Raw genomic sequence first — 21125 nt, 5'->3', positions numbered from 1 at the left:
TGGTCGGTGTGTCTGTGTTTACCATCAGAGTTTGGTCAGTGTGTCTGTTTTTACCATCAGAGTTTGGTCAGTGTGTCAGTTTTTACCATCAGAGTTTGGTCGGTGTGTCAGTTTTTACCATCAGAGTGTGGTCGGTGTGTCAGTTTTTACCATCAGAGTTTGGTCAGTGTGTCTGTTTTTACCATCAGAGTTTGGTCAGTGTGTCTGTTTTTACCATCAGAGTTTTGTCAGTGTGTCAGTTTTTACCATCAGAGTGTGGTCGGTGTGTCAGTTTTTACCATCAGAGTGTGGTCAGTGTGTCTGTGTTTACCATCAGAGTTTGGTCAGTGTGTCAGTTTTTACCATCAGTGTTTGGTCGGTGTGTCTGTTTTTACCATCAGAGTTTGGTCAGTGTGTCTGTTTTTACCATCAGAGTTTGGTCAGTGTGTCTGTTTTTACCATCAGAGTGTGGTCGGTGTGTCTGTTTTTACCATCAGAGTTTGGTCGGTGTGTCTGTGTTTACCATCAGAGTTTGGTCGGTGGGTCGGTTTTTACCATCAGAGTTTGGTCGATGTGTCGGTTTTTACCATCAGAGTTTGGTCAGTGTGTCTGGTTTTACCATCAGAGTTTGGTCAGTGTGTCTGTTTTTACCATCAGAGTTTGGTCGGTGTGTCAGTTTTTACCATCAGAGTTTGGTTGTTGTGTCGGTTTTTACCATCAGAGTTTGGTCGGTGTGTTGGTTTTTACCATCAGAGTGTGGTCGGTGTGTCTGTGTTTACCATCAGAGTTTGGTCAGTGTGTCTGTTTTTACCATCAGAGTTTGGTCAATGTGTCAGTTTTTACCATCAGAGTGTGGTCGGTGTGTCAGTTTTTACCATCAGAGTGTGGTCAGTGTGTCTGTGTTTACCATCAGAGTTTGGTCAGTGTGTCTGTTTTTACCATCAGAGTTTGGTCAGTGTGTCTGTTTTTACCATCAGAGTTTGGCCAGTGTGTCAGTTTTTACCATCAGAGTGTGGTCGGTGTGTCAGTTTTTACCATCAGAGTGTGGTCAGTGTGTCTGTGTTTACCATCAGAGTTTGGTCAGTGTGTCAGTTTTTACCATCAGAGTTTGGTCAGTGTGTCTGTTTTTACCATCAGAGTGTGGTCGGTGTGTCTGTGTTTACCATCAGAGTTTGGTCAGTGTGTCTGTTTTTACCATCAGAGTTTGGTCAGTGTGTCTGTTTTTACCATCGGAGTTTGGTCAGTGTGTCGGTTTTTACCATCAGAGTGTGGTCGGTGTGTCAGTTTTTACCATCAGAGTGTGGTCAGTGTGTCTGTTTTTACCATCAGAGTTTGGTCGGTGTGTCGGGTTTTACCATCAGAGTGTGGTCGGTGTGTCTGTGTTTACCATCAGAGTTTGGTCAGTGTGTCTGTTTTTACCATCAGAGTTTGGTCGGTGTGTCTGTTTTTACCATCAGAGTTTGGTCAGTGTGTCAGTTTTTACCATCGGAGTTTGGTCGGTGTGTCGGTTTTTACCATCAGAGTTTGGTCAGTGTGTCTGTTTTTACCATCAGAGTTTGGTCAGTGTGTCAGTTTTTACCATCGGAGTTTGGTCAGTGTATCGGTTTTTACCATCAGAGTTTGGTCAGTGTGTCTGTTTTTACCATCAGAGTTTGGTCTGAGTTTCATCTGTTTTTCTCTGATGAAATAAAACAAATGAAGGGTTCCCGGCTTCTGCTATCAAAGAGTCTCATCATGGAGGATGGAAGAGGATTGCAGAAGCCCTATGAAGATCTAGAAATTTCCATGTCCAAGAGAGTTAAGGCAGTACTAGAATGTAATGGCAGGCACAGAATATATTGACACTTTTTGGCACAATTTGAACATTTTGACTTAGGGTGTACTCACTTTTGTTACCAGCAGTTTGGACATTAATGGCTGAATGTTAAGTTATTTTGAGGGCGCCAAATATACACTGTTACACAAGCTTTACACTGACTACTTTACATTGCATCTGTGTCATATATTCAATGTTGTCCAATGAGAAGATATAATTAAATATTTTAAAAAATGTGAAAGGTGTACTCACTTTTGTGATTAATATCTTCTCAAATATAATGAAATATTCTCTTGCAGAATTTTTGGATCTTCGTCTGGTTGATGGAAAACAGCCATGTGAGGGATGGCTAGAAGTTTATCATAATGGACGCTGGGGCTCTGTGTGTAATAACGTTATGCCACAGTTATCTCTCTCTGTTATCTGCAAACATCTGAACTGTGGATCAAAGGGATACCTAGACATACTATACAGAGATAGTAATGGACCCTTCTGGGTGGATCATATAAACTGCACCAAACACAGTAAACTGCTATGGGAGTGCCCATCATCTCCATGGAATATAAAATCTTGTAGTAATGGGGAACTTGCGTATGTTGTTTGTAAGTATGTGAATTATCATTTATTTATATAACAATTTGTATTCTTACTCACATTTGACTTTTAATGTAGATCCCACAGGGTGAAAAAGAAATTTTGGGGCTTATATATTTAGCTAAGTTAACCCACTTCTGCCTTTTCCTTCCTTTGACACTGTGTGTATGGTCATCCTCCCGAATCTTCACTCTGTGCCAGGACTGACAACGCCACTAAGGAATCTGATGTTACAAAGTTATGCCATGCATCCCCTGAGGACCAGTCAGCACTTCAGGTGGTGCCCATGGGCTGTGATATCAGAGACCCGTTGGGTGGTGAAAACCCCAGCATAGAGAGAAGATCCAGTAAAAAAATGTTGCATCCAATGTTGTAAGAAAGAAGAGGCCAAAGGAGGCTGCAAAGAACACCCAACAAGAGGATGTTGCAAAAGGACAAGAGAGCAATGAAGTTCTTATTTTTTACGCCCTTCCAACTCTTTTTACATGTTAAAAAATTGAAATAAATAATTCAAAATTTCAAATAAAAAAAAAAATTGTTCAAAAGAAAATCCATTTTTTTGTAAAATTTCAGATAAGATAAATTTGCTTTGAACTGACTTATCAGAATGTATTAATTTGATCAGAATGTCATAAAGCAGAAAAAAATCCACATCACTTTTTATATCATTAATTTAATTTAATTTAATTAATGTAATTAATTAAATCATTATATATTTAAATTTAATAATATCAATAAATTTTAAATTTAGATATTATTCTTGTTACACAATTATGAGCAATACTGTTAAATCTTTAACAAAATTGATAAAAAAACAAAAGAACATAAAAACAAGTTATTTTATTTAAGCATCTCAAAGACACAAAAAAGTTACGAAAATCAAGCCAAAAGTTATATGTAACACAAAATGATAACTCAAATTTTATTATTTTTTTATACTATCAGTTATACTGATCTAAAAAAAGGAAGTCACTGTTTCATTTTAACTGTTTAACAAAAACAAAAAAACAAAATGGTGTTTTTTTTTACCTTTAATTGAATCGATAAGAAATTGTTTAACTTGGATAAACCTTTCTATGTATTTCTGAGCTTAAGTTAAAAATATGAGCTCTTGTTCTTATGCAAAAGCTACATTTCTTTCTCCATTTTTATCCTTTCTAGCTTTTATTGTATCTAAAAATTAACCTTTTTCTACATTTCTCATGAAATCCGTATCTTTTGAACTTACTGTACAATCAGTATTCTTCTAATAAACATTTTTCTTGACCTTAGGTGAAGCAACCAAAACCGCAGTTCCGAGCTGCCCAACATCCCAGCATTGTACAGGTTAGAATATTTTACTGAAATTTCACCATGACATGTCATTGCGTTAAGTTGTCAAATAAGTAAAATTGCAAAGTGGTTATAAAAAACAACTTTGCAATTATCTCTAATTGTTCCCAAGAATATAGGAAATTATTTTATAGTTTATAACTTAGTGGCTAGTTTACTGGCCTCCCGATGGTCTCAGGATGGCCTACCTAAGAAACACGGTCTACTGTATGCCTTAGAGCCTGCTCGTGGTGCTCTCAAGCTGGCTGGATCCGGCTTGGTCCATTGATTCTGCGCTTTACCAGTGATGCAAAAGCAATGATGCCTTAGAAGAGTATTCAGTTCTGACCCGCTGGTCTAAATTGTAATCTTCTTGAGCAGCAAAACCTGTGGTAAATCAGGAAGGCAGATAGTAAGAACAATGCAGCTCTGATGATAGAACATCAGAACTAGACTTTAAAATTTTCTTTCTACAATTTATTTCCTTTTGGGTTTTTTTTACGTTTTTGCTTTAGCTTTCTAAAATCCATAACTTTTTTATATTTTTTCCTTAACATAGCCATTTTTTTCTCATAGGGAGTTTTAAAACTACCATTTTGTGGCAAATTAGACATTTCGATTACTTTTTCTTACACTCTTTGGGAGGCCAAATTAATAGAAAAAAAACACCAATTCCAAAATAATGGACAAGACCTTGAACAGTCGAATCACAAGAATTCAGAAAATCCAATTACTGACCCCCGAGAAAGGTCACCATAAAACAATAAATTAATGGTATAATATTTTTTTTTTATTATTTGATAAGCACTGTATAGTAAATTAAAACTGCTCCAATGAGAAAACATACAGTATATATACATATGTGTGTCATATAGTTAAAACCATATTACCTGTATGGTGATATTTTGTGTTATAGTTGAGTGTAAAAGGGGATTTACACACAGTGACATTGCTAGTGATGTCGCTTGTGAAAGCTCCCGCCCCCATCAGTTTTGCGTCACGGGAAAATCGCTGCCCGTGGCGCACAATATCACTAGTACCCATTACATGGACTTACCTGCCTAGCGACGTCGCTGGGGGCGGTTCGTGCAGCGTCACAGCGATGTCACACGGCAGCCGTCCAATAGAAGTAGAGGGGCGGAGAGCAGCCGAAAGAAAGTGACGCCCACCTCGTTGCCGGAGGACGCAGGTACGGTGTTGTTTGTCGTTCCTGGGGTGTCACACATAGTGATGTGTGCTGCCTCAGGAACGACCAACAACCTGCATCCAGCACCATCAACGATATTTGAGATTAGAACGACGTGTCAACGATCAGCGATAAGGTGAGTATTTTTGATCGCTAGCGGTCGTTCGTACATGTCACACGCAACGACACCGCTAACGAAAACGGATGTGCGTCACGAATTCCGTGACCCCAACGACATCTCGTTAGCGATGTCGTTGCGTGTAACGGGGCCTTAAGTCTTTTTATGTTCCGTTACTAACAAATTTTAGAACTTGCCGCCCCCTCACCCATTCTCATTATTTTCTCATTGTTTTCTCATTGGAGCAATTTTTCCTGTTTTAATTTACTTATGGTACAGTACGTATCAAATAAAAATGTATTATACCATTAATTTATTGTTTTATGGTGACCTTTCTCGGGGCTCCGGAATTGGACTTTCCAAATTTTTGTCATTATAAATTAATATAAAGCAGCATTTCTTGATTTTATTATTTTTTTTCTTCAACATTTTTTACCAAAAGGCACTGTTGACAAAAAATGTCATTAGTACCAAATTTATTTAGGGGTGGATTTTATATATTTTACTACTTTTGCACATAATTTTTTGGGGGAGTTGTCATGTTATGAGACAGATTTTTTTAAAATTTATTTAGTTCTTTTTTTTTAGACAAATATGATTCTTGCTTTTTTGCAGGACAAGCTTTGAGTTTCACATGGATTATAAATTGCAGATGCAACTTCTGCTGTTTTGTTGCTTTACTGTTTTACTTTTTTCATTTACAGCATTTATTAGACCCCACATATTGTCCAATGTAATTAGACGATAGCATATAGCAGACATGCAGGTAAATGGTAGGCTTTGTTTTCCATAGAAACCATCAGCAATCCTTGTTGTTATTACTGGGATACAGATGGACTGACAAATTAAATTCTCCTTCTGTAAAACTGCTTAAATGCCATGGTCGATATTTCCCAAGGCATTTGAGGATCTAAGCTGCTCAAATTTCATCTAGCTCTGCTGACAGTAGAAACAACCAGAACTTAAGGGAAATCTATCAGTATGGTTTTGGTATGTAAACTGAGCTGAAATATGTCACTTATTAAGCTATGTTGCTATTTAATTAAAATAAGTGTTTTATCAGCAAGAGATTATCAGTATAGGACAAGGTGTCTTGTGCCCCTTACTCCTGCAGCACTATGTAATCATGCCCTCACCACTGATTATCAGCTTTCTGTCAATGTAGTGTACACAAAGCTTCCAATCTCTGGTGTGGGCGGAGTTATATACAGCTCAGCATTCTGAGCACTGCTAGACCTGCAACAAAGAAAACAGATTGTATCAAAATTATAGCATGCAGACGAGAAAGTGACATCACTGGAATCAGACTCTCATCCCTTACACAATGCTGCTCTCAGATTACATAGCAAAATGCTCGTGACCGATTCCTTTAAACTACACGTGACAACTGGCTGATATTGGTGACGCAATTTTTCCCCCCACTTAATTAAGAAGTTTATTGAATACTATCATGGGGTGGACTGTTTATATATTATAAAATAACTTTTAATCTACTTTACATTCTTTTTTGTTAGATAAAGTCCAGATTCGTCTTGCTGATGGAGACAACTGTTCCGGGAGAGTGGAAGTTTTATTCCAGGGACAGTGGGGAACAGTGTGTGATGATGACTGGGATATCAAGGATGCTGACGTCATCTGTAGACAGATAGGATGTGGGTCAGCATTGGACGCTACCACAGAGGCCAGGTTTGGAAAAGGAACAGGTCCCATATGGCTGAGTGAGGTGCAATGTAAAGGATATGAGCGCGAGATACAGGATTGCTGGTCTACACGCTGGAATAAAAGTGATTGCCTCCATAAGGAAGATGCTGGAGTCATATGTGCTGGTATGAGCAATGTATAATGTGTCTTATTATACATACACTATGTAATTAAAATATGTATTTGCATTTAGTCTTCATTGTCTATCATAAACACTGTGGCAATGGGAGGGACACTATTAAGAGGCGCACACAAGCTTTCAGTCCAAACTCTGTTTGATTCACACTGGCAGCATAAAGAATAAATACATCAGAATTTAAAGCAAAAGTTCAGCTTGTTAAATAGCATAAATTAAGGCCTGTATGAGCCAGTCCATTTAGATATGATGTTCCTGCAGAATACACTTCAGCTTTTCCAGACAAAGTACCACCACCCCACTGAGGAGTTAGGGCCATCTCATTATGCTGTTGTCATGATTGACCCCTGGCTCAGCTGGAGCTGAGCCTTTTTTTTAGTTTCACTTCTGATGCAAGTCACGTTAGGGGTTAATCCTTTCTGCCTCGTTCTGGAGGTCAGGCTGCTTTATTAGGGCACTGTTTCTCTTGGACTTCGCCAGTGATATTTCTGGCTCTGCTGTGTTCTGCTCTTGAGTGACCTGTTGTCTGCCCTGCCCCCTCCTGACCTCCGTGTTCACCTAACCTGTTGTTAACCTCCTCTGTTGTCTGTTTCCATCAGTGTCTCTCCCGCTGTCTCCCTGTTCGTTCCTTATCTGTTTACCTTTATTCTGTCTTGTCCTCCCACTCCCCCTCGCTTCTAGGCTCTGATTTCCCGGCTACTGACTATTTGCTTCCCTCTAACTATGTTTAGACTTTGCCCTTGTGTACTTACAAGACCTCATGTTGTGACACGGCTTTCTGACGATTCTACTGCCATCTGGTGAGCTTGACTAGTATTACCTCTGCTAGGGAATTCCCTGCTAATACGTTTCCTCCACTTTTACGCCCCCTAGTGGTTTACCAGCTAACTACCTTCTCAGATAGTTTCAAGAATCCTCTCAATCCCACATTACTGCGCTGTACTGCTATTGTACATCTTAGAGTACAGCGTGACAGCTGTCCTAACTTCGTCAGCTATGCAATCCAGGCATTGCCCCAAAAACCCAGAATACCACCAAAGATCCATGCCAGGGCTTGACCTCCTCCCTGCTGTTCACCAGTGCGAGAGGAACTTAATGGGAGAAATATATCTCCCAAATACCGATTTGAGATACTAAGGTAGAATCTTCTAAACAAATACCAAACTTCACTTTACCTTAAAACCAATAACTTAAATAAACATATATGCCACAAACATATTACATACAATTTTTCATGTGTTGACATATGAAGAGAAGGTGGGAATTCATATATACTCTACTCTCTCCCTTCCTAAAATACGGGGTCGGCATCCTATATACTAATGAGGCCCCTGTTCCACGTCGACTAACCTATGTCCTGACCCTCCTCTGCCTCTATATACCCAGTGCTTAATAGTGGGTAAAGTGTATCACCAAGAGAGAGCCTACAAAGGATAGTATGTGCACTGTTATAGAGAATACATTCGTCAGTATCTGTCTGTCATTATCCAATGGGATGGTCCTAATTTAGTCAACTACCGGTTAGAATATAGAATAATATATCTGTATCAATAAAATTTCCAAAAAAATGTTACTGTAATTTAGTTTAAGAATCGCCCCGAGGCGATGACTAAATTAGGACCATCCCATTAGATAATGACAGATACTGACGAATGTATTCTCTATAACAGTGCACATACTATCCTTTGTAGGCTCTCTGTTGGTGATACACTTTACCCACTATTAAATAGGAGCACTGGGTATAAAGAAGCAGAGGAGGGTGAGTACAGAGGTTAGTCGACGTGGAAAAGGGGCCTCATTGGTATATAGGACAGAAAAAAGTATTTTCAGCTTCCCAGGATATATAGTCCCCGGAAAAATTTGCAGTGCACGGATCCTCCAGCATAGCCTAGTCTGGAACCAATAGTAAGTCAATGAGTGGAGGAAGGGGGCAGGGAAAAATGGAATCTAGCACCAAAAATTATTTTATATAAAAATCAAAAATTTATTGAGACATATAAGTTAAAAATATGAAAACCACAAAAGGGTGGAAAGGGGTATCATAATATCCTTACGCGTTTCGGACAGGAGGTTAAAAACATGTCCTTATTCATAGGTAAAATTCATAGGATGCCGACCCCAGTATTTTAGGAAGGGAGAGAGTAGGGTGTATATGAATTCCCACCTTCTCTTCATATAACGACACATGAAAAATTGTATGTACTCTGTTTGTGGCATATTTGTTTATTAAAGTTATTGGTTTTAAGGTAAAGTGAAATTTTGTATTTGTTGAGAAATATATCTCCCAGCTAGAACCATATCACATTCAAGATTAGCAAGGAATATAAGTTAAAAGACTGATCAACAATGTTTTAAATTTAGTTAATACCATTAATAGGTTTCTTTAGATAAATTGATGATAGATTTGATAATGTATAGCAAATTGTGTAAATAAATATTTATTCAAATATAAAAATAACCTATCATGAATGAGGTCAGTTGTTACAATAAATTGGTCCATCCTAATGCTAGAGGTATCGGTATGCATTACGATTAAGGAAATAAGTGACATGATTTACTTAAATAAATATAAAATGCATTTCTGGTCATCTTGATGTTGACTTTTGATTTTGTAATTTATAGGTGGGGAAGGCAAATTTACTATTGCTTTACAGACAACAGGTAAAATATTAGGATTAAACACAGACTAAAGGTATAAAAATGGTTTGGGAATAATGTTTTTTTTATAACACATACTGTACTTCTACACTTATAAGCTTTCTCAACAGTATATATTATGACATAAAAATGTTTGCTTGCACAATTTAATTTAATTAAAGCGGGCTTCACATGCAGCGACATCGCTAACGAGATGTCGTTGGGGTCACGGAATTCGTGACGCACATCCGGCCTCGTTAGCAACATTGTTGCATGTGAAATGCAGGAATGACCGTTAACGATCAAAATTACTCACCTAATCGTTGATCGTTGACACGTCATTCCTTTCCCGATTATCGTTGCTGCTGCAGGACGTAGGTTGTTTGTCGTTGCTGTGGCAGCACGCATCACTATGTGTGACACCGGAGGAATGAGGAACCTCACCTTACCTGCGACCGCCGGCAATGAGGAAGGAAGGAGGTGGGCGGGATGTTCGGCCCGCTAATCTCCGCCCCTCCGTTTCTATTGTGTGGCCGCTTAGTGACGCCTCTAATGACACCGAACGAACCGCCCCCTTAGAAAGGAGGTGGTTTGCCGGCCACAGCAACGTCGCTAGGCAGGTATGTGTGACGGGTGTAAGCGATATTGTGCACCATGGGCAGCGATTTGTCCGTGACGCACAACCGAGGGGGGCAGGTGCTTTGACCAGCGATGTCACTGCATGTAAAGCCCCCTTTAGTCCTTGATTGCGTCATGTCCTTAGAGCTGTGATAATAGAAGAGACTCAATTGATACATTTGCCAAATTTGACATCTAGGCGCCTATTACTTTTTATAAATTTGGCGAATTTTTGGACTGCATCAAAAAATTTTCACCAAGATGTTGCTGATTTTTTTTCATACTGGAATATTATATGGGCAGTAGAGATGAGCAAATCAGTTTGAGGCAAATTGAGTTTCCCTAAAATGTTATGAAACACCTAAGAATGAATTATTATGAATTGAATTTTTTTTTTTTTTGTGATTTGTTTAGTGTAAGTGCAGCAAAATGGCAGCTGGCCGGTCACATTTTTTGCTGATTCATTAAGACTGACAAAAGGGATGGGAAAAACAGACTTATTGGGATAGGATCTTAAGAATGAGAATACCCCTTTATTTAGTAGGTGGATTAATATAAATACTTCCAAGTAGAAATAATATTATAGTCCTCCTGATATGGCCATGTCTCTTACCTCATGTGCAGGGCACTGTAGCTTGGGTATACAGTATTTAAGGGAAAAGAATCGCACTCACCCCGTCAATATGATGGCCAACTCTAATTCAGTTGGAGGCTTCCAGCTAATCCCACCACCTCATGGGTAATTGAGGTCCATAGAAAAAAAAAAATAAACTGGATCCTCCGTTAAAATATAAGTTCTTTTATTCTTAGTTATCCATAATATCAGATGTCGCACAGAGTAACTATTGACGCGTTTCGACTCATTTCAGTCTGAATCATAACTAACATACAACATACTGAGCACCATTAAAAACATGCTAAACTCCACCTTCCTGTGGCATCATGTTACTCATTAAAATACTAACATCTATTAATGGAAATACTTATTGGGATATTAACATCATTACCAGAGACAAAGATATATACATTCAAATGACAATTCTTTAAGGCACATGTATAGTACAAAAAAATGCAAAGTTTTCTGGTAGTGCAGCCGACATATAAAGGGTTGCAATATGATATATATTAAATATGTGATATCACAATTGATGTAATGTTTTATCTGAAAAACCTGTGTTTCTTTACTTTAAAAGGTTTTTGTTTTTGTTGCATACATACAAACATTGCATTTGGATCCACCATATTTATAAAAACCTGAAAGACTCAATCTTGTGCATTTAGCTGGAGGTGCACTAGTATATAGGCTGGGAGATATGTAATTTCCTAATGTTTTGGTTCTTTTTGCCACAAATCCACAACCTTACTTTAAAATTTCCATGAGTACTTCAGCAATATTTAACACTAGAACTACTGAGGTAGTCATTTTGACTACTTTGCACTATGTATTTCTATATAGGTGTCACGAGTCCAGTAGTTCTAGTGTTAATATGGGCAGGTATTTGAAAGTGATTTTTTTTTTATTTCTCCAAACTGACTGCTATAGGCTGTTGTAATATATACAAGGTTTTTATGATGTTGATCATTATTTTTCTTCATAGCCCTGTTGTTTCCATATATCAAATAATTTCTAGATAATTACTCTTTTTTTTGCATTATTTATTAATTTGCTCTTATATCCTCTGCATTCCAATCTTTTTTTGTAAGATTTCACATTGTTCTGAGAATAATTTCGGATCAGAGCAAGTTCTTTTTGCCTGGATCATCTTTCATTACGGTATTGAAGCCAATGTGCTTCTGGGATGACAGCTGTCAAATTTAAGTATGCTATTCCCTGTACAAGGTTTTTTGTACAATGTTATATCCACTTTCCCCTACCTTAAATTAGCCTTTATCATTAAATCTAAAAAGGTTGTGGATCCTTGTGCTTCAGAACAAATGATTTCAGATTTACATTATTGTCATTCATATAATCTATGAACTCTGGAACGGTTGCTTTGTGTCCACTCCTAGACTAGTAACTAGAATATCATCTATAAAACGACCGTACCAGAGCAACAAATCTGTGAAGGGACAATTAACTGAAAAGATACACATATCCTCCACCATGCAGCATAAATTTCAGACTTAATTTAAGATTTAATATTAAGATAATAATTTAGACTCCCATCGTGGCTTGTCTTACTAGTAAGAAGAACCTACCATCAGACATAAAAAAGATTTGCTTCAAGAACTGATCCATAGCCATTACAATGTAATCTTGTAGATCAACATTCAGACTACTATGGTTTTTCAAAAACTATTGATTGCCTGTTAATGCCATATCATAAGGAATGCTTGAATAGAGATCTACCATATTGCATATTAAGAAGTTCAGTTCCAGATTCCATTGGAAAATTTGAAAAAACATTTAGCACATTGGTACTGTCTCTAAGGAAACCAGGTGTTTTTAAATATAGCTGTGATCGGGACTTCTGTCAATGAAAAATCAAATCCTTTCTTACTGATTATGTTTTTGCTTAAACCTTTTTCAAGTAATTGAGTTAATTTGTAAAGGCTGGTGTGGATTCCTCAATGTTGCCCTATCACTAAGGATTTTTAGGGCCAATATATTGTACAGTTCTTTATCTAAAATCACAACTTCATCTCCTTTGTCCGATTCACAAATTACCAATTTTTTGGAGTGTTTTTAGAGATCGGCTCTCATATGATTTTAAGGTATTCTTGTGATTTGAATGAGTGTCGGATTTTTAACTCTCTTTCCACCAAACTGAAACTGATCCCATACTGCAGATCTTTTATGTGTAGGATAATATCCTGGATTTTGTGTTCTAAATACTAATTATTTCAGAGGATTCATTTTGCAAACTGTGCAATGTAGTAAGATACACATTATTTAAAAGACATGTTAAAGTGTGTTTTATTTTTTATTCTAATGCATTGTTTGTATGCATGCAACAAAAACCTTCAAACTAAAACACATATTTTATATATAACATAATAATGCAACCCTTTATATGTAGGCTGCAAGAATCAATTCTCTGTGTCCACTGCACAGTCTGTATGTTTTTATAATCATACAAATAAATACAAGTTTTATTTTTATCCTCCTTGATGCTGGACGTTTGATTCTTGCTGCCTTCATTCCCGCCCAGGCCAGGGCGTTCCGTGCATCGGTGCAGAGTCCAGGAGTGAAGAGGGGTGAGCTGACAAATTTCTCTTTCCACTTTATATGTAGGCTGCACTACCAGAAAATGTTGCTTTTTTTTCTAATGCAATTTGCATGCATGCAACAAAAACTTTCAAAGTCAAAATAAGTAGATTTTTCATATAAAAATGTCATCAATTGTGATATCACATATTTTATATATTTCATAAATCAACCCTTTATATGTTGGCTGCACTACCAGAAAACTTTGCATTTTTGTTTTTGTACAATACATGTGCCTTAAAGAATTGACATTTGAATGTCTTTATCTTTGTCCCTGGTAATGATTTTAATATTCCAATAAGTATTTCCATTAACAGATGAAGTAATTTAATGAGTAACATGATGTCACAGTAGGGTGGAGAGTAACACGTTTTTAGATGGTGCTTAGTATGTTATATGTTAGTTACGATTAACACTTGGTTGAGTCAAAATCAGGGAAGGAGTCTTGCGAGGATAATTTGCATATTCCCAGTGCCTTCTGGGATAAGTGAAGAGTCACCGCGAGCTCAAGGAGAACTGGGTTTTGGCCGTTACAGCCGGAACGAAGACTTCTGAAAGCCAGGGAAGGAGTCTTGCGAAGATAATTTACATATTCCCAGTGCCTTCTGGGATAAGTGAAGAGTCACCGCGAGCTCAAGGAGAACCGGGTTTTGGCTGTTACAGCCGGAAGGAAGACTTCTGAAAACCGCGCGCCGCTAGGAATTTTAGCCTGTCTTCTTCATTGTGAGCGTGAGTGAGCAAAGTGTGAGCAAAAGTAAGTGTGAGTAGAATTGTTTGTATTTAGTTGTTTAATTACTTAACATTTGTTTAGTGCTATCCCCATTAGAAAATGTGCTCCACTATTGCTAATGCGATCCAGTGTACATCTTGTCTCATGTATGCAGTCCTTGAAAAGCCATTCGAGGGGGCATACTGTTGTTCAAGATGTGCGCAAGTTGCACATTTGGAAGCCCAGATACTGGATCTAAATGAGCAGCTGGCAACTCTGAGATGCATTAGCAATATGGAAAGGAGTGTGCTGCTCACTGAGCAGCAGCTTGCTGGGTCAGATGTGGGGGAGGATCGTAGTAGGGAGCGGCAGGACGGTGAGGTAGGTAGCTGGGTGACAGTTAGAAAGGGGGGTAAAGGGAAAAGTGCTAGGAAGGCTAGTCCTGAACTGACACACCCCAATAGGTTTGCAAACTTGGCAGATGAGGGGGATGTCATTACAGGGGTAGCATTGCTGCAGCAAGGCATGACCTCTGAACGCCAGAGGAGTGTCTGCTCCAGTAAGGGGGGGAATAGGAGTGCAGGGCAGGCAAGACAGGTACTGGTAGTGGGGGACTCAATTATTAGTGGGACAGATAGGGCAATCTGTCACAAAGGGATTGCCGAACAGTGTGTTGTCTTCCTGGCGCTCGAGTTCGGCACATCACTGATCGGGTTGACAGATTACTGGGAGGGGCTGGGGAGGACCCAGCGGTCATTGTACACATTGGCACAAATGACAAAGTTAGAGGTAGGTGGAAGGTCCTTAAAGATGATTTCAGGGAATTAGGTTGTAAGCTTAAAGCATGGACCTCAAAGGTGGTATTTTCGGAAATACTACCTGTGCCACGAGCCACACCAGAGAGGCAAAGAGAGATCAGGGAGGTTAACAGGTGGCTCAGGAATTGGTGTAGGAAAGAGGGTTTTGGGTTCCTGGAGAATTGGGCCGACTTTTCAGTTGGCTACAGATTCTATGCTAGGGATGGGATGCATCTTAATGGGGAAGGTGCAGCTCTGCTGGGGCAGAAAATGGCTAGAAGGTTGGAGGAGTGTTTAAACTAGGAATGGGGGGCGAGGGTATTCACTTTATAGAAGGGGAATGTAGTGCAGATAGTGACCAGGGCACAAGTAATGAAATTGGGGGTGGTACGGGGTTAGAACAGTTAATACAGTAAGCAGGAATACAGGTACAGAGTCATACGTAACGTGCATGTACACTAATGCCCGAAGCCTCACAAATAAGGTGGAGGAATTAGAATTAATATTGTTGGAAGAAAATTATGATATAGTGGGGATATCAGAGACATGGCTGGATGAGAGCTATGACTGGGCTGTTAATTTACAGGGTTATAGCCTATTCAGGAATGACCGTACAAATAAGCGAGGGGGAGGTGTGTGTCTATATGTAAAATCATCCTTAAAACCCATCCTGCGTGACAACATATGTGAGGGTACTGAGAATGTAGAGTCCCTATGGGTGGAGATAAGGGGGGGGGAATGAATAATAAAATTCTTATAGGGGTGTGTTATAAGATGCCGAATATTATGGAAGAGGTAGAGAATCTCCTCATAAAGCAAATTGATAAAGCAGCGAGTCTCGGAGAGGTAATTATTATGGGGGACTTTAACTATCCTGATATAAATTGGGGAACAGAAACTTGCAGTTCCAGCAAAGGAAATAGATTTTTGATAACAATGAAAGATAATTACCTTTCACAAATGGTACAGGACCCCACAAGAGGGGGAGCACTACTAGACCTTGTACTAACCAATAGGCCAGACCGCATATCAAATATACAAGTTGGGGGTTACTTGGGGAATAGTGATCACAAAATAATAAGTTTTCATGTATTCTTTAGTAAGATGTCTAGTAGAGGGGCTACAAGGACACTAAACTTCAGGAAAGCAAATTTTAAACTGTTGAGAGATGATCTTAGTGCAATAAACTGGGATGATGTACTAAGTAATAAAAGTACACAAAGCAAATAGGAGACTTTTATGAGCATCCTGAATAGGGATTGTGCAGAAAATATACCCTATGGGAACAAACATGCTAGAAATAGGAGAAAACCCCTATGGCTAAATAGAGCTGTAAGGGAAGCAATAAAAGAAAAACAGAAAGCCTTAAAAGAATTAAAGAGGGTAGGTAGTGATGAGGCATTATATAATTATAGAAAATTAAATAAAATATGTAAAAAGCAAATTAAGTTAGCTAAGTTTGAGACAGAGAGACTCATTGTGAGAGAAAGTAAAAATAATCCTAAAATATTCTTTAACTACATAAACAGTAAAAAACTGAAAAGCGATAGTGTTGGCCCCCTTAAAAATAGTCTTGGTGAAATGGTGGAAGGAGATGAGGGTAAAGCCAACCTGCTGAATGACTTTTTTTCTACGGTTTTTATACAAGAAAATGCCATGGCAGATGACATGACCAGTGATACCATAAATTCACCCTTGAATATTACCTGCTTAACCCAGCAGGAAGTACGCCGCCGCCTCGAAATCACTAAGGTTGACAAATCTCCGGGCCCGGATGGCATACACCCCAGATGTGACGGGGGTGTACAACAGAGCAAAGGATGGACGAGGCCGAGGGACGATCCAACAGGTTTATTAACAGGAATGCAAGAACAGCACACGATAAGTCCACGTAAAACAGATTCGGGGGCCCTTCCCGACAATCCTCGGACCGGATTACAAAGCAATTGTCCTTACAGTAGTCCAAAGAGTTCCACACAATCCCACGGGCCGCCACACAGGCCTAGCTCCGTCCGTGTCCACAGCCACACAGGCTGGAGCTCCTGCTCCCTTCAAGTTTCAGCTCACTCTGCCTGAATCTCCCAGGTAAGCAGAGTTTACACTAGTTGGACTCTAGGCCCACCTCCCCCTACTCCCAGGGATGGAAGTGCCTCAAGAGGATATAACCTTGCATTTTAGGGGGGTGATTACCTACAACAATAGAAATGTACACAGAAGTAGTTCAAATAAGACAATGAACCCAGCTTGAAATAGGAATCTGTACAGCATATACAGTGAGAGGGTAAATTACATCTTCACAATCCCTCCCCCTCCCAACTTGTGTACGTACTAGGGACCTCTACAGGTCACTGGTTAAGTACACACAGGCAGAGCGTTACTTACATGTGGCTTCATGCAGCCACGAATTGGCATCGTAGCTCTCCCACATCATTGCCCAGGAGAACAGCTGCAGGCAGACCACCCATCACCCCAACCACACATCGCCTGACCCCAAAACCAAAGCTCAGATCCACAGTGGCTGTGGGAATAGTCCTCCATTGTCCACCAGCCAGTTCAATGACAATCCCAGGTCCTCTATGGATTGCCTCAGGCCGAACCACTCGGGGATCAGCCAGTGTGAGGAAAGCACCCGAGTCACAAAATCCAACAAGTCTCTGTCCATCCAGCACAACCTCCTGCAAGTGCTTACCTCGATGAGCAGAAGTCGTCATAACTGCAGGTCGCACCCCGTAAACTCCTGGTGGTGCAACATGGGCTGAGTCACTAGGCCAGTCCTCACATAGCGGTGCCACATCTTCCTCCATGGCGCTGGGCTGTAAATAATTAACAATCCGATTGGGCGCAGGATCAGTCCTCATTTGAACAGCTGGGCAGGAGACTTGCCGATGCCCTGGCTGTCCACATTGATAGCATCTGAGCTGGGTCTCCCTCCATCCAAGGCGTCCTCTTGGGTAAGGGGTAGGGGAACTTGGAGGCCGGCTCCCACCTGAAGGTGCTGTAGGGGTTTGAGGATGATTCCTCCATGGCCTGGCTGGGCATGAGGCCTGCAAATGCCCGGGATGCCTACAAACATAACACCTGCGCTCTGTTACTTCCTCTCCCCGGCGTATTCCAGAAAGTGCAGTAGAAGCAACTGGAGGCACATTAACACGGGTATCAACATGTGGTGGCTTAGAGGAACGGGGAACAATGGGGACAGAATAACTGGGGGCATCCGGTGTTGTGGAGCTGTTAGGCGTCTCTCCATCCTCCAACAGAACCCTCCACTGAGGCTTGATGGTGAGCACCTCATCAGCTAGAGCAGCAGCTTCCTCCACTGTCGCTGGTTTTCTCTCACGCACCCATTCCCGGATCTCAGCGGGGCACTTGAAGTAAAACTGCTCTTTTAGGAGGACCTGGAGGACGGTCTCCAAGGTTAAGGCCTCCTCTGCCTCCAACCAACGATGCCACAGATGTTTGAGTTTGTGGGCATACATCTTGAAGGACACTTCCTCATCACATGCTAGAGTACGGAACTGAGTCCTGTAAGTGTCTGGCGTTACAGCATAATGTTCTAGAATAGTCTGTTTAATATCCGCATACTCACAGTTCCACCGATGGTCCATAGCTCTATAGGCTGCAGCAGCTCCACCCTCTAAGAGCCCAACCAGATGCCGGACGCGCTCCCTTTCTGGGACTTCCATTAATCGACACTGATGCTCAAAGTCCTGGAAGAAGCCCTCAATGTCACCAGCAGCCTCATTAAACTGCTTGAAGTCTTTGCGGGACACTCTGGGAAGTTCCCTCATGATGGGTGCTGGGGTTACAGTCTGTCTGGAACCTCTCGCGGCTTCCACAGCGAGCTGCTTATCCAGCAATGCCATCTCCTCCATCCTGCGCTCCTTCTCTTCAGCTCCACGCATGGCCTCCCTCTTATCTTCTATGGTGGCCTCATCTCCAAGCAGTGCCATCTTTTCCTTGTACCACACAACCCATTGACTTTTTTGGGTATTCACCTCCGGCTCCCGTCTTTGCTCCCCTTGCTGTGGAAATTGTTCCTCGGTGCCATCTTGCAGGCAAGCGTGTTCCAATGCCTCAATTAGTTGCTCCTTAGAGAGTCCTTTGTAGCCGACACCTAATTCACGGGCCTTTGTTTGTAGACTCGCCACAGTCCAGTTCCTGTATCCTGAGGTTCTGGTTTCAGACGTCGATTGGCTGTTGTCCTCCATTTCTTCTGCTCTGATCCCGCCGCTGCCAACCAGTTTGTGACGGGGGTGTACAACAGAGCAAAGGATGGACGAGGCCGAGGGACGATCCAACAGGTTTATTAACAGGAATGCAAGAACAGCACACGATAAGTCCACGTAAAACAGATTCGGGGGCCCTTCCCGACAATCCTCGGACCGGATTACAAAGCAATCGTCCTTACAGTAGTCCAAAGAGTTCCACACAATCCCACGGGCCGCCACACAGGCCTAGCTCCGTCCGTGTCCACAGCCACACAGGCTGGAGCTCCTGCTCCCTTCAAGTTTCAGCTCACTCTGCCTGAATCTCCCAGGTAAGCAGAGTTTACACTAGTTGGACTCTAGGCCCACCTCCCCCTACTCCCAGGGATGGAAGTGCCTCAAGAGGATATAACCTTGCATTTTAGGGGGGTGATTACCTACAACAATAGAAATGTACACAGAAGTAGTTCAAATAAGACAATGAACCCAGCTTGAAATAGGAATCTGTACAGCATATACAGTGAGAGGGTAAATTACATCTTCACACCAGAGTACTACAGGAATTGAGTTCTGTGATAGATAGACCATTATTTTTAATCATCTCAGATTCCTTAATAACAGGGTCGGTACCGCAGGACTGGCGCATAGCAAATGTGGTGCCAATATTCAAAAAGGGGACAAAAACTGAGCCGGGAAATTATAGGCCGGTAAGTTTAACCTCTACGGTTGGTAAAATCCTTGAGGGTTTCTTGAGAGATGCTATACTGGAGTATCTCAAGAAAAATAACCTTATGACAGAGTATCAACATGGGTTTATGAGGGATCGATCCTGTCAAACTAATTTGATCAGCTTCTATGAAGAGGTAAGTTCAAGCCTGGACCAGGGAAATGCAGTGGATATTGTATATATGGACTTTTCAAAAGCTTTTGATACGGTGCCACACAAAAGGTTGGTACATAAAATGAGAATAATGGGGATAGGGGAAAATATGTGTAACTGGGTTAAAAACTGGCTCAGTGATAGGAAACAAAGGGTGGTTATTAATGGTACATACTCGGACTGGGTCTCAGTTCATAGTGGGGTACCACAGGGGTCAGTATTGGGCCCGCTTCTTTTCAACATATTTATAAATGACCTTGTTGGGGGCATGCGGAGTAGAATTTCAATATTTGCAGATGATACTAAACTCTGCAGGGTAATCAATACAGAGGAGGATAATTTTATATTACAGGGAGATTTATGTAAATTGGAGGATTGGGCTGAGAAGTGGCAATTGAAGTTTAATGTAGATAAATGTAAGGTCATGCACTTGGGTAGAGGAAATAACATTTATGATTATGTACTTAATTGTAGAACACTGGGTAAAACAGACACAGAAAAAGACTTGGGTGTATGGGTGGATGGTAAACTTCACTTTAGTGGACAGTGTCAGGCAGCTGCTGCCAGGGCTAATAAAATAATGGGATGTATTAAAAGAGGTATAAGTGTTCATGAAAAAAATATAGTTCTACCTCTGTACAAGTCACTAGTGCGACCGCACTTATATACTGTGTACAATTCTGGTCACCGATATATAAGAAGGACATAGCTGAACTGGAGAGGGTGCAGAGAAGAGCCACCAAGATTATTAGAGGAATGGGTGGGCTGCAATACCAAGACAGGTTATTAAACTTGGGGTTATTTAGTTTGGAAAAACGAAGGCTTAGGGGGGATCTAATCACAATGTATAAATATATGAGGGGACAGTACAAAGACCTTTCCAAAGATCTTTTTACACCTAGGCCTGCGACTGGAACATGGGGGCATCCGCTACGTCTTGAGGAAAGAAGGTTTAATCATAATCACAGACGAGGATTCTTTACTGTACGAGCAGTGAGACTATGGAACTCTCTGCCGCATGATGTTGTAATGAGTGATTCACTACTAACATTTAAGCAGAGCCTGGATGCCTTTCTTGAAAAATTTAATATTACCAGTTATGTATATTAGATTTTATGACAGGGTATTGATCCAGGGAACTAGTCTGATTGCCGGATGTGGAGTCAGGAAGGACATTTTTTCCCCATTGGAACTTGTTTGCCACATTGGGGTTTTTTTTGCCTTCCTCTG

General features: G+C 40.6%; 1 protein-coding gene across 1 annotated transcript in view; it reads left to right on the top strand.

Annotated features, from left to right (window-relative positions):
* Nucleotides 1-21125, top strand: part of LOC142257661 (scavenger receptor cysteine-rich type 1 protein M130-like) — a 198761-nt gene that overhangs the window by 162412 nt on the left and 15224 nt on the right. The window contains exons 10-12 of the mRNA XM_075329798.1: nt 2095-2397; nt 3662-3715; nt 6519-6830. Of these exons, the coding sequence (XP_075185913.1) occupies nt 2095-2397; nt 3662-3715; nt 6519-6830 (669 nt within the window). The remainder of the gene's footprint in view (nt 1-2094; nt 2398-3661; nt 3716-6518; nt 6831-21125) is intronic.

The sequence above is a fragment of the Anomaloglossus baeobatrachus genome, chromosome 12, assembly GCF_048569485.1.
Source record: "Anomaloglossus baeobatrachus isolate aAnoBae1 chromosome 12, aAnoBae1.hap1, whole genome shotgun sequence".
Lineage (NCBI taxonomy): Eukaryota > Metazoa > Chordata > Amphibia > Anura > Aromobatidae > Anomaloglossus > Anomaloglossus baeobatrachus.
Note: the sequence above shows the minus strand (reverse complement) of the source record. Positions and strands in the feature narration are given on the sequence as shown.